At 39.6% G+C, this 23083-nt stretch overlaps 1 protein-coding gene across 1 annotated transcript in view; it reads left to right on the forward strand.

Annotated features, from left to right (window-relative positions):
* The first annotated feature begins 3785 nt into the window (after positions 1-3785).
* The window catches only part of TTLL7 (tubulin tyrosine ligase like 7), a 73236-nt gene continuing 53938 nt past the window's right edge, over positions 3786-23083 (forward strand). Inside the window, 8 exon segments of the mRNA XM_077825366.1 lie at positions 3786-3810; positions 4019-4150; positions 7714-7835; positions 8535-8602; positions 14191-14349; positions 15513-15729; positions 17255-17419; positions 18143-18301. Of these exon segments, the coding sequence (XP_077681492.1) occupies positions 3786-3810; positions 4019-4150; positions 7714-7835; positions 8535-8602; positions 14191-14349; positions 15513-15729; positions 17255-17419; positions 18143-18301 (1047 nt within the window).

Below are 23083 nucleotides of genomic sequence, written 5' to 3' on the forward strand. Positions count from 1 at the left end.
CAATGGCTATTAGCCAGGATGGGCAGGGATGGTGTCCCTAGCCTTTGTTTGCCAGAAGGTGGGAATGGGCGACAGGGGATGATTAGCTGTACTGTTCATTCCCTCTGGGGCACCTGGCATTGGCCACTGTCAGAAGACAGGATACTGGGCTAGATGGACTTTTGGTCTGACCCAGTATGGCCGTTCTTATGTATCTCCTTGACACCACATTGTCAACTGCTGGGGCTTCTCCTGCGAGCAGAACACAATTGAGGACTGGGCTTGCTCTCCACAAAAAAAAGTAGGTATTTATGCCAAAACAAATGACCCAAAGAATATCATTTTATGTTCAGAGAGCACTTATCATGGGAAAGAGAATAATCCTTAGTCAGAATTTGGGTCAGGTAGTACTTACAGTGCGTGTGCCTCACGCATGGAAGAGTGCCCAGGATAAAACTCCATGAGGTTCCGTGGCAAAGTTTCTTCCAAATTCTTCTGTCAAGGGGTTTTCTTCCCATGGAAGAAGCAGTATGTTCAACCTCCGAATGTCATAGGTAGCCTGAGATCTATGTGAATATGGAGGATGGTTCTGCTGAAGGTTTCTGAGCTGGCTCCAGAGCCCTCAGCAATTCTCACCAGCAGCTTGGGACATACAGCTCCAACAGAGCAAAGAAGCAGCAAGGATCCCACATACATTGAGATCTGCAAGGAGTGATTTCTGTGCATTCCCACAGACCCCCCAGGCTACATGACAGATCTTGGTGGCACAGCCTCCACACAGCTGCTGGCTTGCCAGTCCCAAGGACCAGTGGCGTGTCAAAAATCATGCACTTTGAATGTATGTTCTCCTGTTTAAATGTGGATTCATGTCAGAAAAGAGGACCTTATAATCCACATATTAGGAGTAATAATGTGGCAGAATTTAGTGCAGATTTAATCATTGTGGTCCAGGTGGAAAACACTGATGTATTGATGGTAAACTCTGGGAAGATATTTTCTGTATGTGTAAACTAAATGTCTGAACTGATTGGGTAGGTGCAGTTTGCATTCTGATGGTTTTTATAAAAAGTATTTAATAAAGGGCTACCAACTTGTAATTAGTTGGGATTAAAACAGTATTGTATTAGTAAGGCTGGTGTTTCTCAAGAAGCAATATCAGGCTCCTTATCACTTCCCCAAATTTTCAAAGTTTTTTGCCAGCATAGCTGACAAGCAGCTGCTAAGAATTTGTGTGTGCGTATGCAACTTCTTAATTGGCCAACAGAAGTGCTTCAGGTTTTTCTTCCCAGAAATGAAACTTCTCTCTCACTCTGGCAATATGCTAAGCCTGAGAAACAGATGAAAGTCAGCGAGTCACTGTGCATGCACTCAGTGCTATTTTCCCTTAGTAGTGGTTTCAAAGAGGCTTTTCTGCTGCCCAGTGTATAATGAACTAAAATGGAAAAAGGAGTGGGGGCTTTTTGGCAGTAGAATCATGGGGCCACCTTCTTGGTTGACTTCACCCAGAACAATCAACTGCCAAAGAGGCACTTTCAATCCAACTGGGGATTTTCTTGCAGAGATCAGATGCAGTAAAACTCTTCTGCGGGGGTGCATGTGAGAGCTACTGTAACTTACATCCCAACCACTTTTGCCAAAATTACATTTGTATATCAAAATCTATCTAGGCTCTTGGATAAATATAGAGGCAAATCTCAGCCTTGGTGTTGGCTGGTGCAGCTCCATTGATATCAGTGGGGTTGGCTCAGCTTACATCAGAGCAGAATTTGGCCCCCAATGGAATCTCTAATTGGGGCTGGTTACATCAATCTGCTCCTATTATCCCATTGCATTAGTAGGAGTTTTAAGGATAAATCCCCACATTGAATTGAGAAGTCACCTTACAACTCAACTTTTTTTTGCTTCCTACTAAAAGTATCCCATGCTGACCTGTCCAGAAAATGATTAAGTACATTATGATTGTATCTCAAACAAAAGGAAGAAGACTCAGACTTAATATTCTGGGCCAGATTCTGCTCTGATTTGCATCCCATGCAACTCCCCTGAGCTCATTGATTTCAGGTATAAATTAATGCAACACTTGACTGCCACTGGTTTGCCTTTTAGTTTACTTGTGGCTTGAGGAAAGGGCAGTATCAGACTTGATTTCAAGTTTCTGATGTTGTCATTTTGTATCAAAGCCTTCATGTTTTAATATGCTTTGTTGTATTTTTGCATTGCTGCATTTATATGCCTGAGGTATAATGCATGTGACTTAACATCTGCAGATTGCTTCAGCTTTAGAAATCTGTGGTTTGTCATTACATTTATCCTAGACTGAAATCAAATAAAGCAAGAGTGCTTCACATTGTCTTTACAGCTATTTTAAAGCATCTGTGCAAATACAACATACTTAAACTACATATAAAGCCAGCCCGAAGCACTTTTAACCACATTCATAATTGCATGAAAGAAATTCAAGTACTTTAAAATTATAGAAGCAATTTAAACTATTTGTCCTTCTGTGCAGAATTCATGAATTTTGGGTCTGAATCACTTTTTGGGGGGCATTTTGCCAAAGTTTTTGTTGTGGTGGTTTTCTTATTTTTTCTGTGATATGGAAGCATGACTGAATGCATGCTACCAGCATAGTAAAATGTTTAGGGCAATGTTTGATCCTGATTCAGAGTCAATTTTTTAAAGTTTTTTCCAGGCATTTTGATGTGTTGAGGGAGATTTTTAAAAACACTTGAGTATGTGAGATTTCAAATGTTATATAAATACAGTATGTCAGGCCAAAAATAAACTAAGATGGAAGTAAGGTCTCTTTGATGCAGGTTTATTGTCTATCTTAACAAACAAACAGAACAGGTCCCCAGCTCACACATCACATCTTGGGGTCTCCTTGTCACCTATCGCAGAGTACTCTGGCAGTCCTGCTTCCTGCTTCTCTGTGGCTCACTCTACCTGTGCAAGTTCTTTCTCACAGTATCCCTGTTCCCTTCCAGATCTGTTCTCACTGAAATGCCCTCTGACCCTTTATAGCCCAGAAAAAGTCCTGCCCCCTTAATTGATGCAATGGGATGCACCTGTTCTGGCACAGGTGTTCTGGACCTACTTCAGTCACAGGGGACATTCTCCCTGTGACAGCATGTTAGTGTCTGTGGTCCCAGGTTCTATGAAACTGATTTAATACATTTTCAACAAATGGTCTCACTTTTTTCTCCTCATGGTGATGGGAGCATGCATAATATTGTACTACATTATTGAAAACCTTGAAATTTTCAGTATAGTTGGAACTTACCAGGAATTCAGTGCACTTTGCTGAGGATAAAAGTTCCCAGAGTTATTGAATCTAATAATGAATCATATAAACATCTAAGATAGACAAACTGTGTAATAAGCAAAACCTTATAAACCCTTTTTCAAGAACAGAGACAGCTAAAAAGTTTTTATTCACCGTAAATTAAACAGAAAACTACCTTTTTGAGATTCTGCATTTTGATGAATAAATTGGCATATTTTTGCTAACTTGATTACGTCTCTAAAAGTAAGCATCAGTTTTGGGTACACACATTGCCAAAAACAAAAGGAAGAAACAGTTTTATATGTGCTTCTATACAAGTTACGCTTTATCAGTTATTATTTTATAACGAAATCCTTTTCTAATGCAGATACCTGTCTCTTCCATAATTGAGAGTCAATATAATCAGAGATTGAAATGGTATGACACAAGCTTTGAATCATTTGACTTTGAAGGCCTTCATGGTTTTCTGAGAACTTGGAACAGAATTTGGACACCTGGTTCTGCGCAGCCCCATGTTATAATGCCATCCTTGCCTAATGAGGGAGGTATGTAAATTGATTATAGAACTCTTGTATTTTTAATATGGCTCATTAATGATAATCTTTCAACATGCTTGTAACTGTTAATAAATCTGAATCAAAGTTTACTAATGCCTAACTGACTAGCAACTCACATTGCTTTTGTACTGTGGTTCTTTTAGTTATGTGCATTATTTTATGTATTGTTGATTGTTACAAACATTATTTTTCAAAGATAACCAAGGAACCTCTTGTCTGACTTTGAGTTCAGAACTGCCTTACCAAAGTACAATTAAAAGAAAAGTCAGAAAGAAGAAAAAGAATGGAATCATCACTGCGAACGTTGCTGGCACAAAATACGAAATTGGTAGGAGGCTACAGATTCTGCTTATTTTTAATAGCTACTGGGGTGTGTGAAAAGGGTTGAAATCAGACTGCTGGGGTAAAATAAAGAGTGGTATCAGGAAGGAAGCAAACTTTCACTGTTGTAGGGCCTGATCCAAAACCTATTGAAGTTAATGGAAAGACCCCAGTGACTTTAATGGAGTTTGGGCCAGGCCCATAGTGAATTAATGCCATTGGTTTTCTTTTTGAACATAGGAAACTTTATATGTTGTGTTATAATATATATCTGCTGGTCTTGCATGCTCTGTGCACCCATAAATCCTGTTCTGTTACTCAGGAAAGCATTTCCTTGCCAGTGGAGGTCTCCTTAGTGAATGGCTGAGGAAGGAAACCCCTGTCTCCTTATGCCTCCATCAAGCTATATCAGCGTTTCAGGGAATGTTCTCGGGGAATAGAAAATTGTTTCTGAACCTTATAGTGATATCTGTGAGGCCTGCTATGCTTGTTACCGAGGTGGACTGTTGGTTCAGGATCTTCTACAGGCCCAGCGTTTGAATGGGAAGACAAAAGGTATTAGTGGAATTCTTCTGAAATCTGTCTGCAAAATAAGGTCCATCCAAAGATGATGGTGCATATGATCAAAATATATATGCTCTGCTGGGCTCTGTAGGTTTATTTTCCCTTCATTTGGGGTTCAGATACATCCAAGTTCCTCTGCATTCCTTGGGCTTGATTTTCCCCCTTGGTAGGGCTTTGGTGCTCTGCTAAATGTATCTCCTTGTTTAGGAAAAGTAAGAGGAGGTATCCAGCCAGGATGCGAAAATGAACTGTGACTCAGACTGTAAAATCTTCATAGCATGATTCTCCCTCTCCTTTCTAGGATGCTTTGGTTAGCATTGAAACAGTTGACAAATTTAATTTAGATGCCCAGCATTCATACTTAACACCCCACTGCAGCTGCACAGTTATGAGGGCTAAAGACTGAGGGCTCGGTGCACAGTTGGAATGTAGGTGCCTAAGTCCAACATTTAGGCACAATTGGCATTCACAAAACCACCACTCAGCTTCTGCCTATCCCTGTAGGTGCTTAAAGTCTCTAGATACCCACATTTTCACTGGTAAAATGTTCTAGGTGCCTAAATTTCAGCAGTGACCATGTGTGCAGCTACCTAAGTCCTGAGTACCTAAGTATCTACCGCCCAGCAGCTCAGCACCTTACTTATGCTTAAGCCCTAGCGGGATTCACAAACTAGGTGTTTCCCTACTTAACTTGCCTTTGAGGCCTGATCTGAGTACCCGTTAACCTGTAAAAAAGATGCCAGTGGTGGAGCCCCTTTTATCTGTGAATCCCCTTTTTAGGTGCCTGACTCTCCCCATGCATTGTATAGGGAGTCTGGGAGCCTAACTCAGGGTAGGTGGCTGGGTGCCTAAAAGTTAGGTGCTGCCAGACTGAGTATTGCAGCCCTTCTGTCCCTCTTGTGAATCTAGCTCTTCATTTAAAAAAATGCAACTCTGACTCTAGAGTACAACATGGCAGCTTGCATAGGCAATGTCTCCACATTCCATCAGTTTGATTCTTGCCTTTGCCCTGGGAAAGGAGGCCTCTCAGCTCCTGAAGGAATGGTAATAGTCAGTCCTGTTTCTTCACTCCCCTGCTAATTTCTCCTTACTCTCACCTGGCACGATGGAGCCAGTTTCCCCAGCTCCCTTCTCACTCTTTCACCTTCTAGCACAAGCAGAGACAAACCTGGGTCCCACGGTTCCCTGAGTTCTGGCACACTGCCTTCAGCTCTTCTTCTTCAGTCTGGGCAGGCAGACTGATAAAGTCTTTGGACAGAACAGTCCTCCCCACCAGATACAAGAATTTCAACAGCAAGTAGCCCTACTAGCACATAACAGCATATCCTCTTCCATTCATAGTGACTGCTCTTCAGTGGGAAGGAATTGAAGTGCTGCCAAATTTAGATGCCAAAGGCCCAGACTGCAGTTCAATAAGCGTGTTTCTCTTCTTTTATCCTTGGGGTTTATCATAAATCTAGAATACTCTAAAACCAGCCTAGGACCTAGTCCTTCTTTTAATTGTGGTCTTCATTGTGTAAGCAGACCCTAATCCAGCCGGATGGATGGGAGCTGTCCCATTCTTCAGTCAAGACTATTTGCAACAGTTGGGAAAACTCTAGTGATGGACTTGTTCACCATGAGCCAACAGGAGGGTTCTCATGTTAAACAGCTAATCCAAAGAAAGAGGAGGACTAACAGTCATGGATGCACCCTGTATCTCTAGTCGTGATTCTTGGAGACATTTACTATGAGTCAATGGGAAGAGGAAAAATAGCAGTACTCTTCCAAACTTGGCCTACTGACCAAGCTCTGCTTACATCTCATACCAGAATGAGTTGTCACTCACAGTAGTTTATGTTGATGTTCAAAATAGCTGCTTCTGAGCTCTGGTAGGCTTCCTGGTCTTGACTCCCCGCAGTGGGGCTTGTGTGTACTGTGCATCTCTTCATATTATGACTGCCACTTTTCTTTCTTACATGTTTTTGATCAACAATAAGATCATTTAAATTTCAGTATTTTAAATGTTCTTCACTGGGATTCAGTGTTAACACCCAGTGAGGTCAGTAGGGATATTGTATACCTCTCAGAGCTATTGCTGAGAGACAGTTATGGCAATTGCTGAATGAATATGAGCAGGAAGCTCTTTAAAGCTCCCTGCCTGTAAATCCAGTCTCTGTAAAATGTTCATATAGTAATACACAACCTTCTATAGAATTTTGTATAGATTAGTTTGTATGGTTTTAATTAGTTAAGGTCTTTGACTGTTGAAATGATCAAATGTTTCTAATCTCAAGTAAGTTTTATAGACTTTTGATGGCCATGGAAATATTCAGCTGGAGCTTTGTCCACTAGGCCAAGTTTTGTCATATGGGGAAAGCTTCAAATCCAGAAACTGGACAGTCCCCTTCTGGAGAGATGATATCAGAGCAAGTCTATTATGCAGATTGCTGAATGAACAGTTTTTAAAGAAATCGTACTTATACTCAGGGAAAACAAATCTTGCAAATTCTTCCGGAAAATCTCTTCTCCTGCAACATTACTTATGACTGGCACATCATCATACTTATTTTTTTTACATTAGAACAATGCATCAATTTGCATTTGTAAGTATTAGACCGTTGACTTAAGGGGCATCCTTGTCTGTTGGCTTCAGTGGCACCTATAGTCATTGTTGCTGTAAAATTAAAATATGTAATAACAAAGATAGACTCAGATGGATTTTAGACTAAGTGGGTTGTTATTAAACCATTTTTTGGACAATTTAGAAGCTCTTTGCAGTTCCCACTGCAGATTGTACTTTGCTCCCAGCCACAGTACAAGCAGTAACGACTCTATAATTAGTTATGCAATAGACAGATGTAGACTGTCCAATTAAATATCATAAATTGAACAATATGAACTCCATTAGCTTGTATGCTAATATTGTTCTGTGGCCAGAGGTGAATTTATACTGAAAATAGAATATTAATTTTACATTTGAAGGTTCATTTCAAAATATCATTTAAATGTATCACTTTTGTGTAGTTCGTCTAGTAATAGATGAAATGGGGTTTGTGAAGACAAGAGACGAAGATGAGACTGCTAATCTCATATGGAGTGATTCTGCTGTGCAACAAGACAAGATTGCTGAGCTCCGAAACTACCAGGTAACATGCAGCATACTTTGTTTCTGAATCAGTTTTTTTAAAAAATCTATTTCATTCTGAAGTCATGAATTAATCACTGTGGTACTCTTGGGTCAGTTGCACCCATCACAAGACTAGAAGGCAGAAACATCAGCTGCACCAAATATTTTGATACTAAGGAGTCTTAATTTCTATTTTGTTTTCCCTGCAGTTTCTGTATCACTTGGCCTTCAGTGTCAACATCTTTGGTGTTCTATGAGTGCTTCTGCTTGCCAGTGGTCTGTTGTGAGTGAATGATCAGAGACTGAGTGTTTTATTCAAGTTACAGAAACATTTATAGGATAAATTGGCTATGAGCTTGCATATTGTTAGCTAATCAGAGCCCTTCTCCCTAGTATTTGTCTGTAAGTCATCTCCTTCCTTTTTAACATTAGTTTGTGACAACAGTATTTGTTTACATATAACTCTCTGAGTAAAAGGATCTGATTCTCCTCTCACTTGCCCTGAAGTCAGTGGAGATACATAGGAGTAAATCTGGTGGGAAAGGAGAATGCGGTCAATAACATCTAGAGTACTCTCTAGGATATCGAGCATAATTTAGAATAGTCTTTACCAATTAATGTATAATCAAACTAATTTAATTGACTGTTTGAAATGTTTGTCTATAATATTTGTGCTAGAAATGCATTAAAATACCAACATTCTTTTTCTTTTCTCCAGAGAATCAACCATTTTCCAGGAATGGGAGAGATCTGTAGGAAGGATTTCTTAGCAAGAAACATGACCAAGTAATTTACTTCTTACTAATCTAGGAATGGCATTTGGAATGCAGATTTAAGTTCAGTCACTTTTCAAACATGTGTTTTTGATGTGGTACAATACTGAGTTGTCTTTTATGAGAACTAATTTATTTCTACAGGGTACAGTAACAGAGCCGTGAAATCATTTCTGAGGTTCTCAGTAGTGTTGGCCCCAATCCTGCATGGTATAGCATACAGCTGGACTTCTGTGCCTGTCCTGTTGACTTCATTGGGGCTCCACAAATGCACAGCAGTCTGTCCACACACTACACAAGGCAAGATTGGGGCCTTACATGTATTATAACATGTGCTTTAAGCACACTTGCACATACATGATTTAGCAACAGAAACAGGAGTAGTGGGGACAAAGTATTCAAATATATTGATGTATAATACCTTAGTAACATATTATCTATTTAGAATAACTAGCAGTTGTCTGTATCATGTTATATATATCAAATACATAAATGTAAAGTATCTTATTGTTAAGAAACTAGTCCTTCCCTTTTGTGGGCTATCTTCTAAAATGTCAGTTGTGATTTTTTTTCATTATTGAAAAACATACAAGGTACTCAGCAGAGATTCAGTGTAAATTGACACTGCTCCATTGAAATCAGTGAAGCTACAATGATTTATGCTGTCTGAGGATCTGGGCCAATGAGTATAACCTATAAGAAAAGAATATTAAATGGTGATTAATCAGCCTGTTACTAAGATAAAGAAGAGCTTTCCAAATGTGTACAGAAAGGTTTGTGAATATATTGATATATGTGCAGTAAATTAATTCAAAGTAATTTTAAAATACAGTGTACAGTTAATCTTTAGACCTAAAATTTGACCTACACTATGTCTCTTTTCTTCATGGAAATTTACACGTGTATCCCTATTTTCACATGCACGTACACACAGCATACCATTTATTTATTTATTTATTTATATTACCAAAGCACCTAGGAGCCCTAGTCATGGACCAGGACCCACTGGACTAGAGGCTAGACCATCACAGAACAAAAAGATGGTCTCTGCTTTGAAGGGTTTACAATCTAAGTATAAAACAAAAAGCAGACAGAATACAATGAAGCAGCATTGGCCAGCATGATGGGCAATGTTATGTTAGTCATACTACTTCATGTCTGAGATTTTTTAAAAAATGTGCAGAACAATAAAGTGCTCAGGTTATCATGTATATTACCAGGTTCAACCTGGTATTATCAGGTTCTCAATCTGCTGAAGCCCAAGTGTGGGATGCAATCTCAAAATTATATCTGTGACAATGCTACAAGGAACTGTAAATAACGTGGGCTCAATTTCTTAAGCAGAAATATTTTTGGGTCAAATATATCTCTGGTGTAACTTTACTGAAATAAATGGAATTACAGCAGGGATTAATCTAGTCTATTTTCCATAACCTCAGTATTGTGAGTTAACGTTTAACCTTAATAATTTACAGTAATCAAAGTGCCATGCCTCAAGACCGCTTTGTGAAAGAGGCAAATTTGGATCTAAAGTTAAAGGGAGTTGGGAGATATGGCTGGGAACACTACAGTATGTAGAGTGCAGGCTTTGGTTCGTGATTACTATTCTTCTGTGTTAATATTTGTGACTATGTATATAATAGTACAGAATTCTTATTTCTGGCCTCTTGCTTTTCTGCTGCATACAGTCTCTTCTAGTCCCTTGTTTCCTTATTTGTAGCCTGGAATGATGCACAGCTGCTTTTGTTCATGATCTTACCTCTCAGCTCTGCTTACCTTTTTTCAAGAGTGCGCTGGAATGTTGCACAGGGTTTTCTTTTTGCTCTGTTATGCAGGTCTTTCAGTGATACTCACGCTTGCAATACAATACACATACAGCTCTTGTATTCTGTTGAGACAATGGGGCACCAGGTCAAGCAGAAATAGAGGCCTGTATTTTGCAAATAGAAGCAGCAAATGTCTAGAACACGATGTTATCTCTAAATCCTTTCTCTAAAGGAAACAAGCAAGCAAGTAAATAAAGCAGAGGAGAAAAGCTTTAGAATAAAACTTTATCCTCACAATAACAGAAAGGCCTGGAGCTTAGCCACAAATAGTAAAAGCAACATATTAATCTGGTAGCATGTTTTGCTAAATGTGTTGCTCATAAACACCAGAGAAAAAAGACGGTAATTATACATTCAGGTTCAGAAGAGCATAGTGCATTGTTTAGGGATTTAATCACGTTATTCTCTCAAACACCATTGTGAGTTATATGCAGTTGAGTGTATCCCAGGCAATTCTCTGAAAAGGTTCCTATGTACAGTCTCCTGAAGGTTTCTATTCTAAGCTCAGTTACTAACTTTGAGCAAATCACTTAACCTCTTGCTTCAGTTTGCCCATCTGTAAAATCAGTATAATACCTCCCATGAGGAAAGTACTGATAGTTAGACCTCATAAAACCTAATTAATGGGCCAAACTTTCATAGTATATGTACTAGCGCTTTAACATGTTCAGATGAAATTCCCTATAGGAGCGCAAACTTTTTATGACAAATATTCTTTTATTAAATTCTGTAGGGGTTCTGTACTTATTGGCAATGCACAATTAAAGAAAAAAAGATGAAGATTTTAAAGTTCTAAACTGTTGCGCGTAGCATCATATATTTGAAATTGGTTCACTTCTAACAATTGTATTTATTTTAGTAGATGTGTGATCAAAGAAAAATGGGATCCAAAATATATCTTTGTGCATATAGTCACAGTTCAAAGTATGGGGGGACCTTTGTTTATAAAAAGACTTAGGGATTTGTTTATGTGCCCCCTAGAGAGACAAGGTGGGTGACATCTTTTAGGGTATGTCTACACAGCAAAGAAAAACTTGCTGCTGGCTCGTGCAGCCGAGTTGGGCTCATGGGGCTCGGGCTGCAGGGCTGTTCCATTGCTGTGTAGACATCTGGACTCAGGCTGGAGCTCGGCTCTAGGACCCTGCAAGGTGGGAGGTTCCCAGAGCTTAGGCTCCAGCTCGAGCCCGGAAATCTACACAGCAATGAACCAGTCCCACAGCATGAGCCCCATGACCCTGAGTCAGTTGGTACGGGCCAACTGCAGGTTTTTCTTTGCTGTGTAGACATACCCTTGGTGGACCAACTTCTGTTAGTGAAAGAGACAAGCTTTTTGAGCTACACAGAGTTCTTTTTCCCCTGGTTTCTCTAATCAACAAGGACCAATATGGCTACAACAACATTGCAAACAATGGAAGATGTCTGTGCCTATGACAGTCAAAATGAATAAACATATCATAATATTGAGAAGAGGCTCAGGGGAGAGACGAATTGAACAGATGGGAAGAGGAGATAGAATTAAGAGCAAAACTTTCCTAATTTTTCATGCTAACTGTTCTGTTCTAAGCACCTATGATTTCTTTAGCAGAGAGCACACTCTGAGAATAATACAAATGCATACAGTCTGACTGGATAACCACATGCGTTAGTTAGAATAGCACTCAAAGAACAATAGCTTGTTTTTCCACTGTGCTGTATTCTTCAGTCCTCTTAGTAAGGACTATAGAGAAGCTGAAGGGGAGAACAGAGCAAGAAGAATGGCACAAAAGTAGGTACCAGAACTGGGATATGTAGGAAAAACAGGCCTACTATGAAATAGGCTTGATTCAGGAAAGCACTTGAGCATGTGCTTAAAGCTAAGCTCCTGCTTGCATGCTTCCCTGAATAGGGGCCATAACAAGGGGAAAAGATCAAAGAAAATTTTACATTTTTGTTAAACATCAGTGGGTACCAAAACCTAAAAAAGACGAACCCTGAAGTTCTCAGATATTTAAGTAGATGTGTGATATTTAAGTAGATATATTCATTACATGCTGACAGTTTGCGCAATGGTATAAAAGGCACAAAAAAGGTACAGTCCCTGCTCTGAGAAATGTGTAGTTCTAAAGTAGCACCTTCATTATAATGTCCTGAAACTGTATCCAGCCAGTGAGAAAGCTGAATGTTTAAATCTGTAGGTTAGTTAAATGCCAAGATGCAATACTGTGTTTTCTTCAGTCTGTCATGTACCACACCTTGTGATGTATATACCTTGTGCCCTTTTGATGGTGAAGGAAAATGTAGCACAAGAAATCCTTTTGTGGGTTAAAATAAATCAAAACCCAATAGTGGTTAGATGAGGTATTCACCCAGTAAGGCAGGAATATGTTTAGATGTATAGAGTAAAGCAGCATAGCTTAAATATTAGTGCTTAATTGGTGATTGTGGATGATATGGCACTCTGTGCATGGTGTTCCCCAACTCAAATTTCTAAATGTTAGTTTCAATTAAGGCTGCAAAAATGTTGAGCATGTAAAAACTATAGTGGCTATTGTGGTTTCTGTAATGTTTGTTGCATACTTAGCCAATGGATTCAGTGACAGTGTATCTATTGTACCAATCTTTTTAGTCTTTTGGCTCCCGTCCTTGTCTTGCAGATGTGCTTGGTAATTCTGTCATTTCTGTTACCAAGAGGCAATTAGAAGTCTCTCATGTTCTCATATAGTTGGACTGAAATGATACTTTGAGTCCACATCCAAGTCATCCTGTCCTTATTGTTTTCATTGGCAGAGTAAGAGTATAACTAAATCTGCAATCTGTTAGAGAATTCACTGCACAATGTTATATTTATTTAAAAAAAACCAACCCATTTTGGGTCATATACTGCTGCTAATTTACTTTTGAAACACCCAAATCTTCTTTGAGTGGCCTCTGCACATTCATACTTTTCAGATGTGTCAACTTGCAGTGTGAACTGGTGGAACCTTCTAGTGGTAGCTTTCTTGTATTTTCTTCTTTTCCCTTCATTTTCCCCCAGTGTCGCATGACTTCCTGACACCATTTTGTATCCTCTTTTGGGTGTCATAATTTCCAGTTTGGGAAATGCTGCCATATTCTTGTGGTCTGGGTCCTCTTTCTTCCCTGTCACTACCCACATTTCTTCTTTCTCCATCCTGGAGACTTGAATTTAGGTCTTTTGGTTCCTCCTGACCTTTATTTCACTCTCTCTCTCTCTCTCTCTCTCTATATATATGAACTCTCCCTCCTTCCCCTCTTTGCCACCCAAACGCACACAATTGTCAATATGTATTCTTATGAGTATCTTCAGTATAAACATGCCATGATAGCATCCCAGACTGGCACAAAAATTAAATTAAACCAATGAACTGGGGATAAAATATGGTCAAAATTTTGCCGGCAAAATGTGATAATTAGGAGGATGTCTCTGGCGAACTGCTATATATCTTAATCACATTGTACGCTTTAATATAGGAAGGATAGCATATCACCAAGGACTTTTATTAATTGAGCCACATCTTTTGGAGAAATGAATCCATGCATGAGGATATGCAAAAATGCAATATAGCCCTTTTTATAGTTCTGATTATTTGCATATTAATGCATCATAGACTACTATTGTTAACTGTTTTGGACTTGTTTTCCTGTTACTCTATTATGTCAATAAACTTGCTTTTCAGAGTCCCCATTCAAAATACAATTTAGTCCTGTAGACTGAAGTGTAACAGGTCTAAACTTGAAGGTTGAAAAAGATTTCTAAACTCAGTTTTCCTTTTTGCAGAATGATCAAGTCTCAGCCTCAGGATTATAGTTTTATTCCTCGAACATGGATCTTCCCTGCAGAATATATGCAATTTCAGAACTATGTAAAGGAACTGAAGAAGAAGCGAAGACAGAAAACTTTTATAGTCAAACCAGCTAATGGTGCAATGGGGCATGGGTAGGTCGATTTGAATAGATTATTCATGTTATCTAAACAAAAGTGAAATGTTAAAATATTTTTTTCCAAATAATGGGTGGCTTTTGAGATTAAATCTTAACTTTTGTGTGTCTTATCCCAAGCGACTGTCATTACCTGGAAATTGTGTTAGCAAAAGGTTTAATATGTGAATAGTAGTGTCAGTATAAGAAGGCTCACATTTTGACAAAGGCCTATAGACCAATAACAGCTGAGATATAAGGCGAAATGGAAAGGGTAAAAGGGGAGCTTTGTTCTCTGTGTTACAGAAAGCTTTTGCTGATAAGGGGCTCAAATAGGACTTGAGATCAGGATTCCTTTTGTGAAAATACATATAGGCCATATACTCTTTCATCTACGGGATGGGATGTTACAGGAACAACCAGGTGAGATAAGTATACCAGGTTCAGTCTCAACTCAGAATTTTCACAGCTTTGTTACCTTAACTCCAAACTTCAGTATTTTAAACATAGATTTTAATGTCCTGGAGTTCATTATATCAGTTAGCTCAGCCACTTAGTTATGTGAAACATATGAAATGAAACATGAAAAATCCGTATATTTAGGGCCTAATGTTTTCCAATCTGTTGGGTGTGTGTGTGTGTGTGAGAGAGAGAGATAGAGTGAGAGTGAGTGAGGGGGGTAAAAAAAGAAAAAGAAAACTGGAATATGGAAAAACAGGGGTTTATTCTGCCACCTGTACTCATGTTACTCCCCATTGAAATCAGTTTGGCAGAGAAGTGGCACTGAATCCTGGGTCTGGGGCAGAAGATGAGCTGAAGAAAGTATAGGAGCCAGTCTTTAAATAATAGAAATAATCTTAAAAGCCAGTGACTGGTCACTCTGCCTAGCATTTCTGAACAGCAGAGGGAAACCTATTATGCCAACTTGTTGCTTGAATAGGAGCAGAAAGTTATTTTTAAATGGTGCACTGATTTTCTTCATCCCATTGTAGCACTGTCAAGTACAGGAAGCAATAAAAGCATGTAAGTGAATGGCATGTTTCTGTACCATGCAAATAAGATACACAAATATCTACATAGATAATGGAATTCAGATGGTTCTTTGGCTGGTCAGCTATGAAAATGTACTTCAAAGAGTTGTGTCAAATTTCAGTGTTTTAAATTAACCTTTGTTTTAAACAGAATCTCTCTGATAAGAAATGGAGAAAAACTACAAGCTCAGGATCACTTGATTGTCCAGGAATACCTTGACAAACCATTTCTTATGGAAGGTTACAAGTTTGATTTACGAGTGTACATTCTGGTGACATCCTGTGATCCATTAAAAATATTTTTATATCACGATGGACTTGTGAGAATGGGCACAGAGAAGTACCATCCTCCCAATGACTCTAATTTGGTAAGTGGATACTAGTCCCAATGTATCACTTGCAACAATAGCACTAAATATTTTATAAGGGGATGACTGAATAAATGTCAGATACATAGCAAGATTAGCATTTGGAGAAGGGAAAACAAATGTCCACATTAACCTATAATTTACGTTAGCTTTTCAAATCCAGAATTAGTTTTATATTTGCCAAGCAGGACCTTTCTGTTGTCAGCTTAAAGTTCAGAATGTAAATGAGAAGTTAAAATAAAAAACCGTCTTCAAGACATTTGACTCATTATTGGCTCTGCAGTGCTAGAACATGATGACATATCATTGCTTTTATAATAATCTTCAAACTACTCTACTTCTTCTGTTGTCTCCAAAAGACTTATTTCTAAAAAGAGAGAAAAAGGCAGCAATTATTAACCTTCAAACCTAGACCAGGGAGAACTAAAGTGGATCCCATCAATGACTGTTATATTGAATTTATATTTATTCAATACTTTGTCTTTGGTGGTGAGAAAGGGGAATCTCTTGCCTTATCCTGCATCAGCGAATACTCAGGAAACAAGTTCTGTAAACCATCAAAAATGTTACCTTGAAAATACCATTGAATTTGTGTCCTTCTTCTGAAAGCAGGTTTTGCTTTCATTCAATATTTTAACTCCTTGTTAATCTTCTGTGTGCCTAGTATCCCCTTCAAGCTCTGTCTGATCAGTTCAATTCCATTTTCAATGGCAAAACACAATGGAAAACATAAATCAACTCCTGTTTGCATTTTTCCATTTAAAATAAAAACAAACATTATTGGGCTACATGTCATTGATGTTCTGCCTTGGAACTTCCGTGCCTCTAATGTCTGGTTGCCGGCAGCCAATCCTGAGCCTTACTGACAACTGCAAGGGTGAGGGAATAGAGCTCGCAAGTAGTAGATATTTTTAAGGAGATAAACCGGATCTTCATCATGAGAACATTTCTCATAAACAGAGAACAGTGAAAACTGAAAGGGGGATTGTCTTAGAATGAGACAGGTAGCCAAGTACTTAATAGCATTTTCCTGGTCTACAGACACCTCTGATAGTGGGGATGTAACCGTTCTGTATGTTAACTGCTCTGTAGATACTTTTCTCTAGTTATTGTTTATGTATGGACATATAAAGATTGGCAACACACATAGGCCCCAGCAAAGTACATAGGCATATACCAAGTAGTCCCACTGACTTCAATTGGCTTAAATTTAAGCATATGCTTAAATTCTTTGCTTTATCAGGGCTGTAACATTCAGTATATAATATCTTCCCAAGAGCTAATTATACTTGAGCTTCATGTAATGATAGATGTGCTGTGGGTTTATTTCAATAAATGTCATATGAAACTCAAAATATGAATTCATATATTTAATAGAAATAAAATAAATATTACAGTATGTCAAGGTTTATATAATATTAAAAGGCTTTTATTTCAATTTCTTTAATTTTCTTTTTAAATTATTTTGAACCACATATTCTGGATCCATATTTATGAGATATCTGTTACCTTTCCCTGCTTGCAGAGCCAGTTGTATATGCATCTAACCAACTACTCTGTGAATAAACATAATGAGCATTTTGAACGGGATGAAACAGAAGATAAAGGCAGTAAACGCTCCATAAAATGGTTTACTGAGTTTCTACAAACAAATCACCTTGATGTTTCCAAATTCTGGAGTGATATTTCAGTAAGATAAAACGAATGTGCAATTAATGATTTATGTATATACAGCATATCAATTTAGAAAATTAATGTTACCTGTCATCTCTAGACTTTGCTCGGAAATCACCACGTGTATTGCAGCGTTATTAATCTGAGCTCTCAATAATGCACATCACACAGGACGTACTGTAAATTGGTGCTAAGGGCAAACTGTTGTTTTAATTTTTTTTTTAAGGTTTAGAAGTAGGACAGCTTTCAGACTGAATTAGCCTTCCTCATGGAGAGGCATTTTTCTGCGAGGTTAGCATTGAAGTCATTTTGCTAGACAATGTAGGACAGAGTGAATTATTTGCAATAAGAATAGCAGGGGAGATTTTAATAAATCTGGAGAAAACTCTGCCCTGACCTATATGTCATGTAACCTTTAATAAGACTAGAGTTTCCCAAGATATAAGGCAGGGCAAAATTAGATGTAATGCTATTTTCAATAGTTGCTTAAACAAAGTGCTAAATTTATGCATAAATCCCTTAAAATGGATTTGTTTATATAATTCCCTCAGACTGCTTTAAAAATAGAGCAATCATTTGTTCAATCTTTTTGTAACCACATATGACAGATCTAGACAATTCCTCTTGTCATGAATGTGTTAGAAGACTTGAATATGAAAACCTTGGTTATGATTTATCTCAAAATATGCTGATATCATTCCCTGCGGTTCTAATGCAACTTTGTGAAAAATCCCCACAGGAACTAGTGGTGAAGACTCTCATAGTAGCAGAGCCACATGTCCTTCATGCTTATCGTATGTGCAGACCAGGCCAAGCTCCCGGAAGTGACAGTGTCTGTTTCGAAGTACTGGGATTTGATATTCTGCTGGACAGAAAACTAAAACCCTGGCTCCTGGAGGTAAAGCACTTTTGTTAGACTGTAAAGTGTGCTTATATAAAACTAAGTACAGTCATGCCTAGCCCATACCTTCCTGGGAAAACTCCCAAGGAAAATCCAAGCGTTGTAGGGAGGGGTACTGGTGATTTAAATAGCTGGCACTCATTCTTCTGAGAGTATGTGTTCACTGCATGCTTCTTTCAGCAGCAAGCAGCAAATATACATGGGTAGCCCCCCTAGCACAAGGTAAGTTATAAGTAGAGTGAGTACAAACCCTAAACAGCTTTCTACTTGCCCAAACTGTGCCTCCCCATCTACTCTGCTATTTTTAGCAGGATAGTGTCCCACTGTCTCCTGCTGTTGGAGCCTTTCCCTGTCACAGGAAAAGACTCTGACAGTGGAGAGGGGAGCAGCAGGAAAAGAATGCTCAGACTCAGCCTTTCTCCACTTACTTCCCACTGCCAGAGCCTTTACCTGACACATGTAGCTACACACTGCAGCATGGATGCAGCTTGCTTTTTACTGTGGCATGTAGTCTGGGCTATTACTGAATCGGTGCCCTTGAATGATCCTGAGGTTGGGAAGTTTGGGATAAGGGAAGGATATTGTTTTGCCGCAGATGATGTATTTCACAAGCGATGTAAAACTGAGGTCCTGACCACTTTAAAGTTCACATACAACTTTTTGTGAGAAGAAAGGTGTAACCCTGGCTTCCTGAACACATGCCAGTCTGAGAACCACCCTCACTCAAATGGAGTACTGTTTTCCTCCATTGGCTTCAGGGCAACTGCTCAGTGTGAGTCAAGGTGGCAGAATCAGCCCTCCATTAATTAATTACATTTTGGCCAATTAAGTACAAGTATTTGATAAGTCTGAATGGCGTCTAGTGCAGTCCTCCCTAGCTGGAAGGATGGTGGCTGTGAATGAGTTCAGGCGGAGGTGAAGATACTGCCTTCCATAGGGTGATGTGAAGAACATCCTCAAGGCTTTTGCACCTTCTCCGCAAAAACCAATTGACATATCTCAGCATTTTAAACATTAGCGTTAGTCTGTGGAGGAGGAGACCTATAAATTGCTTTGGAAAGATTTATTTTCCATTTCTAGTTTAGAAACTAGCTTTTTATTTTGACAAAATATTGTCATCTTTTCTCAGTTAAGATAGAGAACAAGCTTGTCACTTTTAACATACAATATAACGCCATGAATCCATTATTTTGGAGATGGCATTTACAGCTTTTGGACTTGATCCTACCAGGTGCTGAGCACTCTGATGTGATCCAGCAAAGTGCGTAAGCATATGCTAACTTCAAGCATGTGAGTAATCCCATTGATTTCAGTAGAATTATTCAAGTACTTAAAACTAAACCCTTGTTTAAGTGTTTTGCTAGATCATGCCATAATGCTTGGAGCCTTGCAGGATCAAGCCCTTTAGTGAATGAACCTTTTCCCCAAGATATGGCTTCAGCTTGTCAGTTCAGAAAAGAAGATGCCCACCCTGCCCACCAGATGCAGCAGGAATTTTTTTTTAATTTTTGACTTGTAATCTTTTATTCTGTATCAGTTTTTAACAAACTGTTTGACACAGAAGTGATGCATTTTCCAGACCAACGCCAGTTCACTTAACATTTTGTTTGACTTTAAAAGTTACTTTAACTCTACACATCTTTTCTATCACTCTTTGCAACTTTTGTTTGACAAACTTCTTTGAAGTACATAAAGCAGCTTTAGGCTATTACCACTTCCAGTTCTGCGGATGGAAAAAAGGAGTCCTACTGAACAGAACTTTAGATGTCTTTGGTAACCCACAAGGCAAACACCAAAGCAAGAATCCCTTGCACACACATTGTTACTAACTACTTGATTCGCTATTTGGGCATACACAAATCAATTGCTGCTTGAACAAAGTAACTGTAATGAGCGTAACTGAGAAGCATAGAGACAGAATGTAGGCACCAGCATGAAAACAATTTTTCACTCCACAGTGTGGATTAGTAAGACACTTTATTAGTAGCGCTTGGTCTACACCTAAAATTTAGGTCAACCTAGCTATGTTGCTCAAGAATATGAAAAATTCACATCTATGCAAAATGTAATTAAGCCTATCTAAGCCCCTGTCTGGACACTGCTAGGTCGATGGAAGAAGTTTTTCATTGGCCAAGCTACCGCCTGTCAGGGGAGGATTAATTACAGTGATGGAAAAACCCCTTCCGGTGCTGTAGCAAGTGTCTGCACTACAGCGGTGTAGCAGCAGCTATGCTGCTGTAGCACTTGTAGTGTAGACATAGTTTAGGTTTACAAATGGATTACTTCTAATCTTGAAACCTAATCTGTTTACACCCAGTCAAAATGTGTTGCTGGTACGGTACTGCCTGTGGCCTTGCCAATATTTTATGAATTTACAATCACAATTACCTATTTTTGAAACACACATTTTCCCCTTCCCTTCATGAAAGACCCACATAAACAACAGATGAAGCTGTTTGACTGATTGAAGTGGGGAAACTGTGAAACTGACTATATAAAGAGTGCTGTCAAGTGAACAAACTTAGTTTCTTCCTCTAATCTCTCTTCTACAATAATGTTACTTGTAAAAATAGTAGGTAACATGTCTCAGAAGCAGGTGTGTGTGTGTGTGTGTTTTTGTTTTCCTTTTACTGGACTCTTTTTAAATTTACTGTTAATGCATGTTTGGGGCTTTGTCTTTTTCAAACCAACTGGGTGATGTCATTATGGCAACTGCTTGCAGTGCTTGTATAGCTTGAGGAATAAACAAAGCATTTTTTAAAAGTTTGTCTACTGACAGTAAAACACGATGATGATGGTATTGATGAGCAAAACATCCATAATTAATATGCCAAATTATAGCCTTATTCTCCAACCATTGACTGTCATTGAGTAGTTTAGCAGGCATATTTCTCACAAGGGTTTGGCATAACTTTAATTAGAAAAACACATGTTCCTTCCCTCTCTTCCCTGTAGAGAGACTAATTTGCTGGCATTGATGCCTTGACCAGAAACAGCACATGACATACAATGCTGTATCTGCATTTTAGAAATGGAAATGTCTATGTTCATACAAGTCACCAGCTCCTAAGCACTAGTAACATATATGCAATTTCCATCATCCTAGCCTGCTATCAAATGCAGGAGAATGTGAAGATGAGGGTTCTGGAGGCTGCCACCTATGATAATAGTTGTAAGGCTAGAATCACACCGCTCCTGGGTTCTGTGTGTGGGGTGTGCACATATGGGATGTCTGGCGAGGTGGTTACTTGCTCCTGCCTGGTGGGGCTTCAAAGCCAGCCCTGAGAGAGAGCCAGGGCTGAGGGCAAGAAAAGTTAGGCTGATTGGGGAAATGACCGCAGCTGGGCCATGCCCCAATCAGGCCGCAGCTGGGACTATAAAGGAGCTGCTAGACTGAAGCTTAGAGTCTCTCTGCATTCAGAGAGGGAAGGGGCTGGTTGCAGGGACATGAGGGAATACCGAGATTGGAGCAGGCTGAGGTGGAAAGGCCTTGGGAGCAGGGGAGCTCTGGCCTGGAAACCCCCAGGCTACAAGGCCTAGATTAGGGCCTATTAGGTACTGGGGTTGCAAGGGGGCAGCCCACGGGTAGACAGAGGCAACAGGTCCAAACCCTCTTGTCTGTGATGAGTGGCTGATACACTGCAGTCTGCCCTGGGGAGCGGGGCTAAGCGATGACTGGCAGTAGCCAAGACTGAGGCGAGGTGGGGGTAGTGGGTGGGGGTTCCCCGGGGAGGGAAGACCATCAGGAATTGTTGGGGGTTTACTGCCAGGGGGCAGCACCCCAGTGGGAGGAGGCACCGGAGCCGACGGTAAGGCGGGTCACCAGACGGCAGAGGGTGCTCCAGAGGCTGAAAAGCTAATTCCCAAGGACAATCAGCAGGAGGCACTGCCCGGTGAGTCTGGCTCTATTACAGGTGGTATTAAGAAACACTGCCGTGGTGCTGGGATTATTGGAGCAGTATTACATATGGGCACGGGGAGTCGTATACTCTTTATTTTATCACATTTTCATATTTAGTTTCAGTTCTTTCCCATTTTGCTAGAGGAAAGAGACATGACTAACCTTAAATCTTGTTTGCCAGACACATTGAGCTAATTTAATGTAGGTTCACTCTTTGCAGTAGATACAAACATCATACTTCACATCCACACCTCCTTTGTGAACACTCACTCTGCTTGTTCAGCTGTTTGCTTGCGGTACTCTCAAGTCAACATCTACTGCTGCCTTTATCCTTCTATAATAATTTTGGTTCCTTCTCCAGATTCACACTCTTGTCCCTTTCCACCCATTTTCCTCCTGCCAAGAACTCCTTAAAAGGAGCAAATCACACTGTAGCACTGGGGACAAGCACAAACCTCGCAAGACCATGAGATTTCCCAGTGTATTGGGAGTGCTGCCAAGATGGCATTGTGATGAGGGATGCAGCCTCTACATGTTTCCTTGGCTTATGCGGTTTATTTTACAAAGGCAGCTGCACACATTATTACAAGAAAACTATTGTGATCGTTTCTGTCTTGGGGAGACCTGTCTCTGTATGCCCCTTTCACTGCTGGTCTTGATTGGGCCGAACATTTGGGGACACCTCAGCTTGCCTCTCCTCTGGCATCAAGCATAAGGCTTTGAGGAGGCAGAGAGTAAGACAGGGCCTTTGTGATGGCGGTCCCGGGGTCTTACCAGGAAAGAGGAAACATTAACCCAAATTCAGGGAATATGGGGGCAAATCTACAGTCTTGGCTCTGAGAGGGCTCCTATGTTGCCAATCCCCAGGACGCTCTCTG

The sequence above is a fragment of the Eretmochelys imbricata genome, chromosome 8, assembly GCF_965152235.1.
Source record: "Eretmochelys imbricata isolate rEreImb1 chromosome 8, rEreImb1.hap1, whole genome shotgun sequence".
Classification (NCBI taxonomy): domain Eukaryota; kingdom Metazoa; phylum Chordata; order Testudines; family Cheloniidae; genus Eretmochelys; species Eretmochelys imbricata.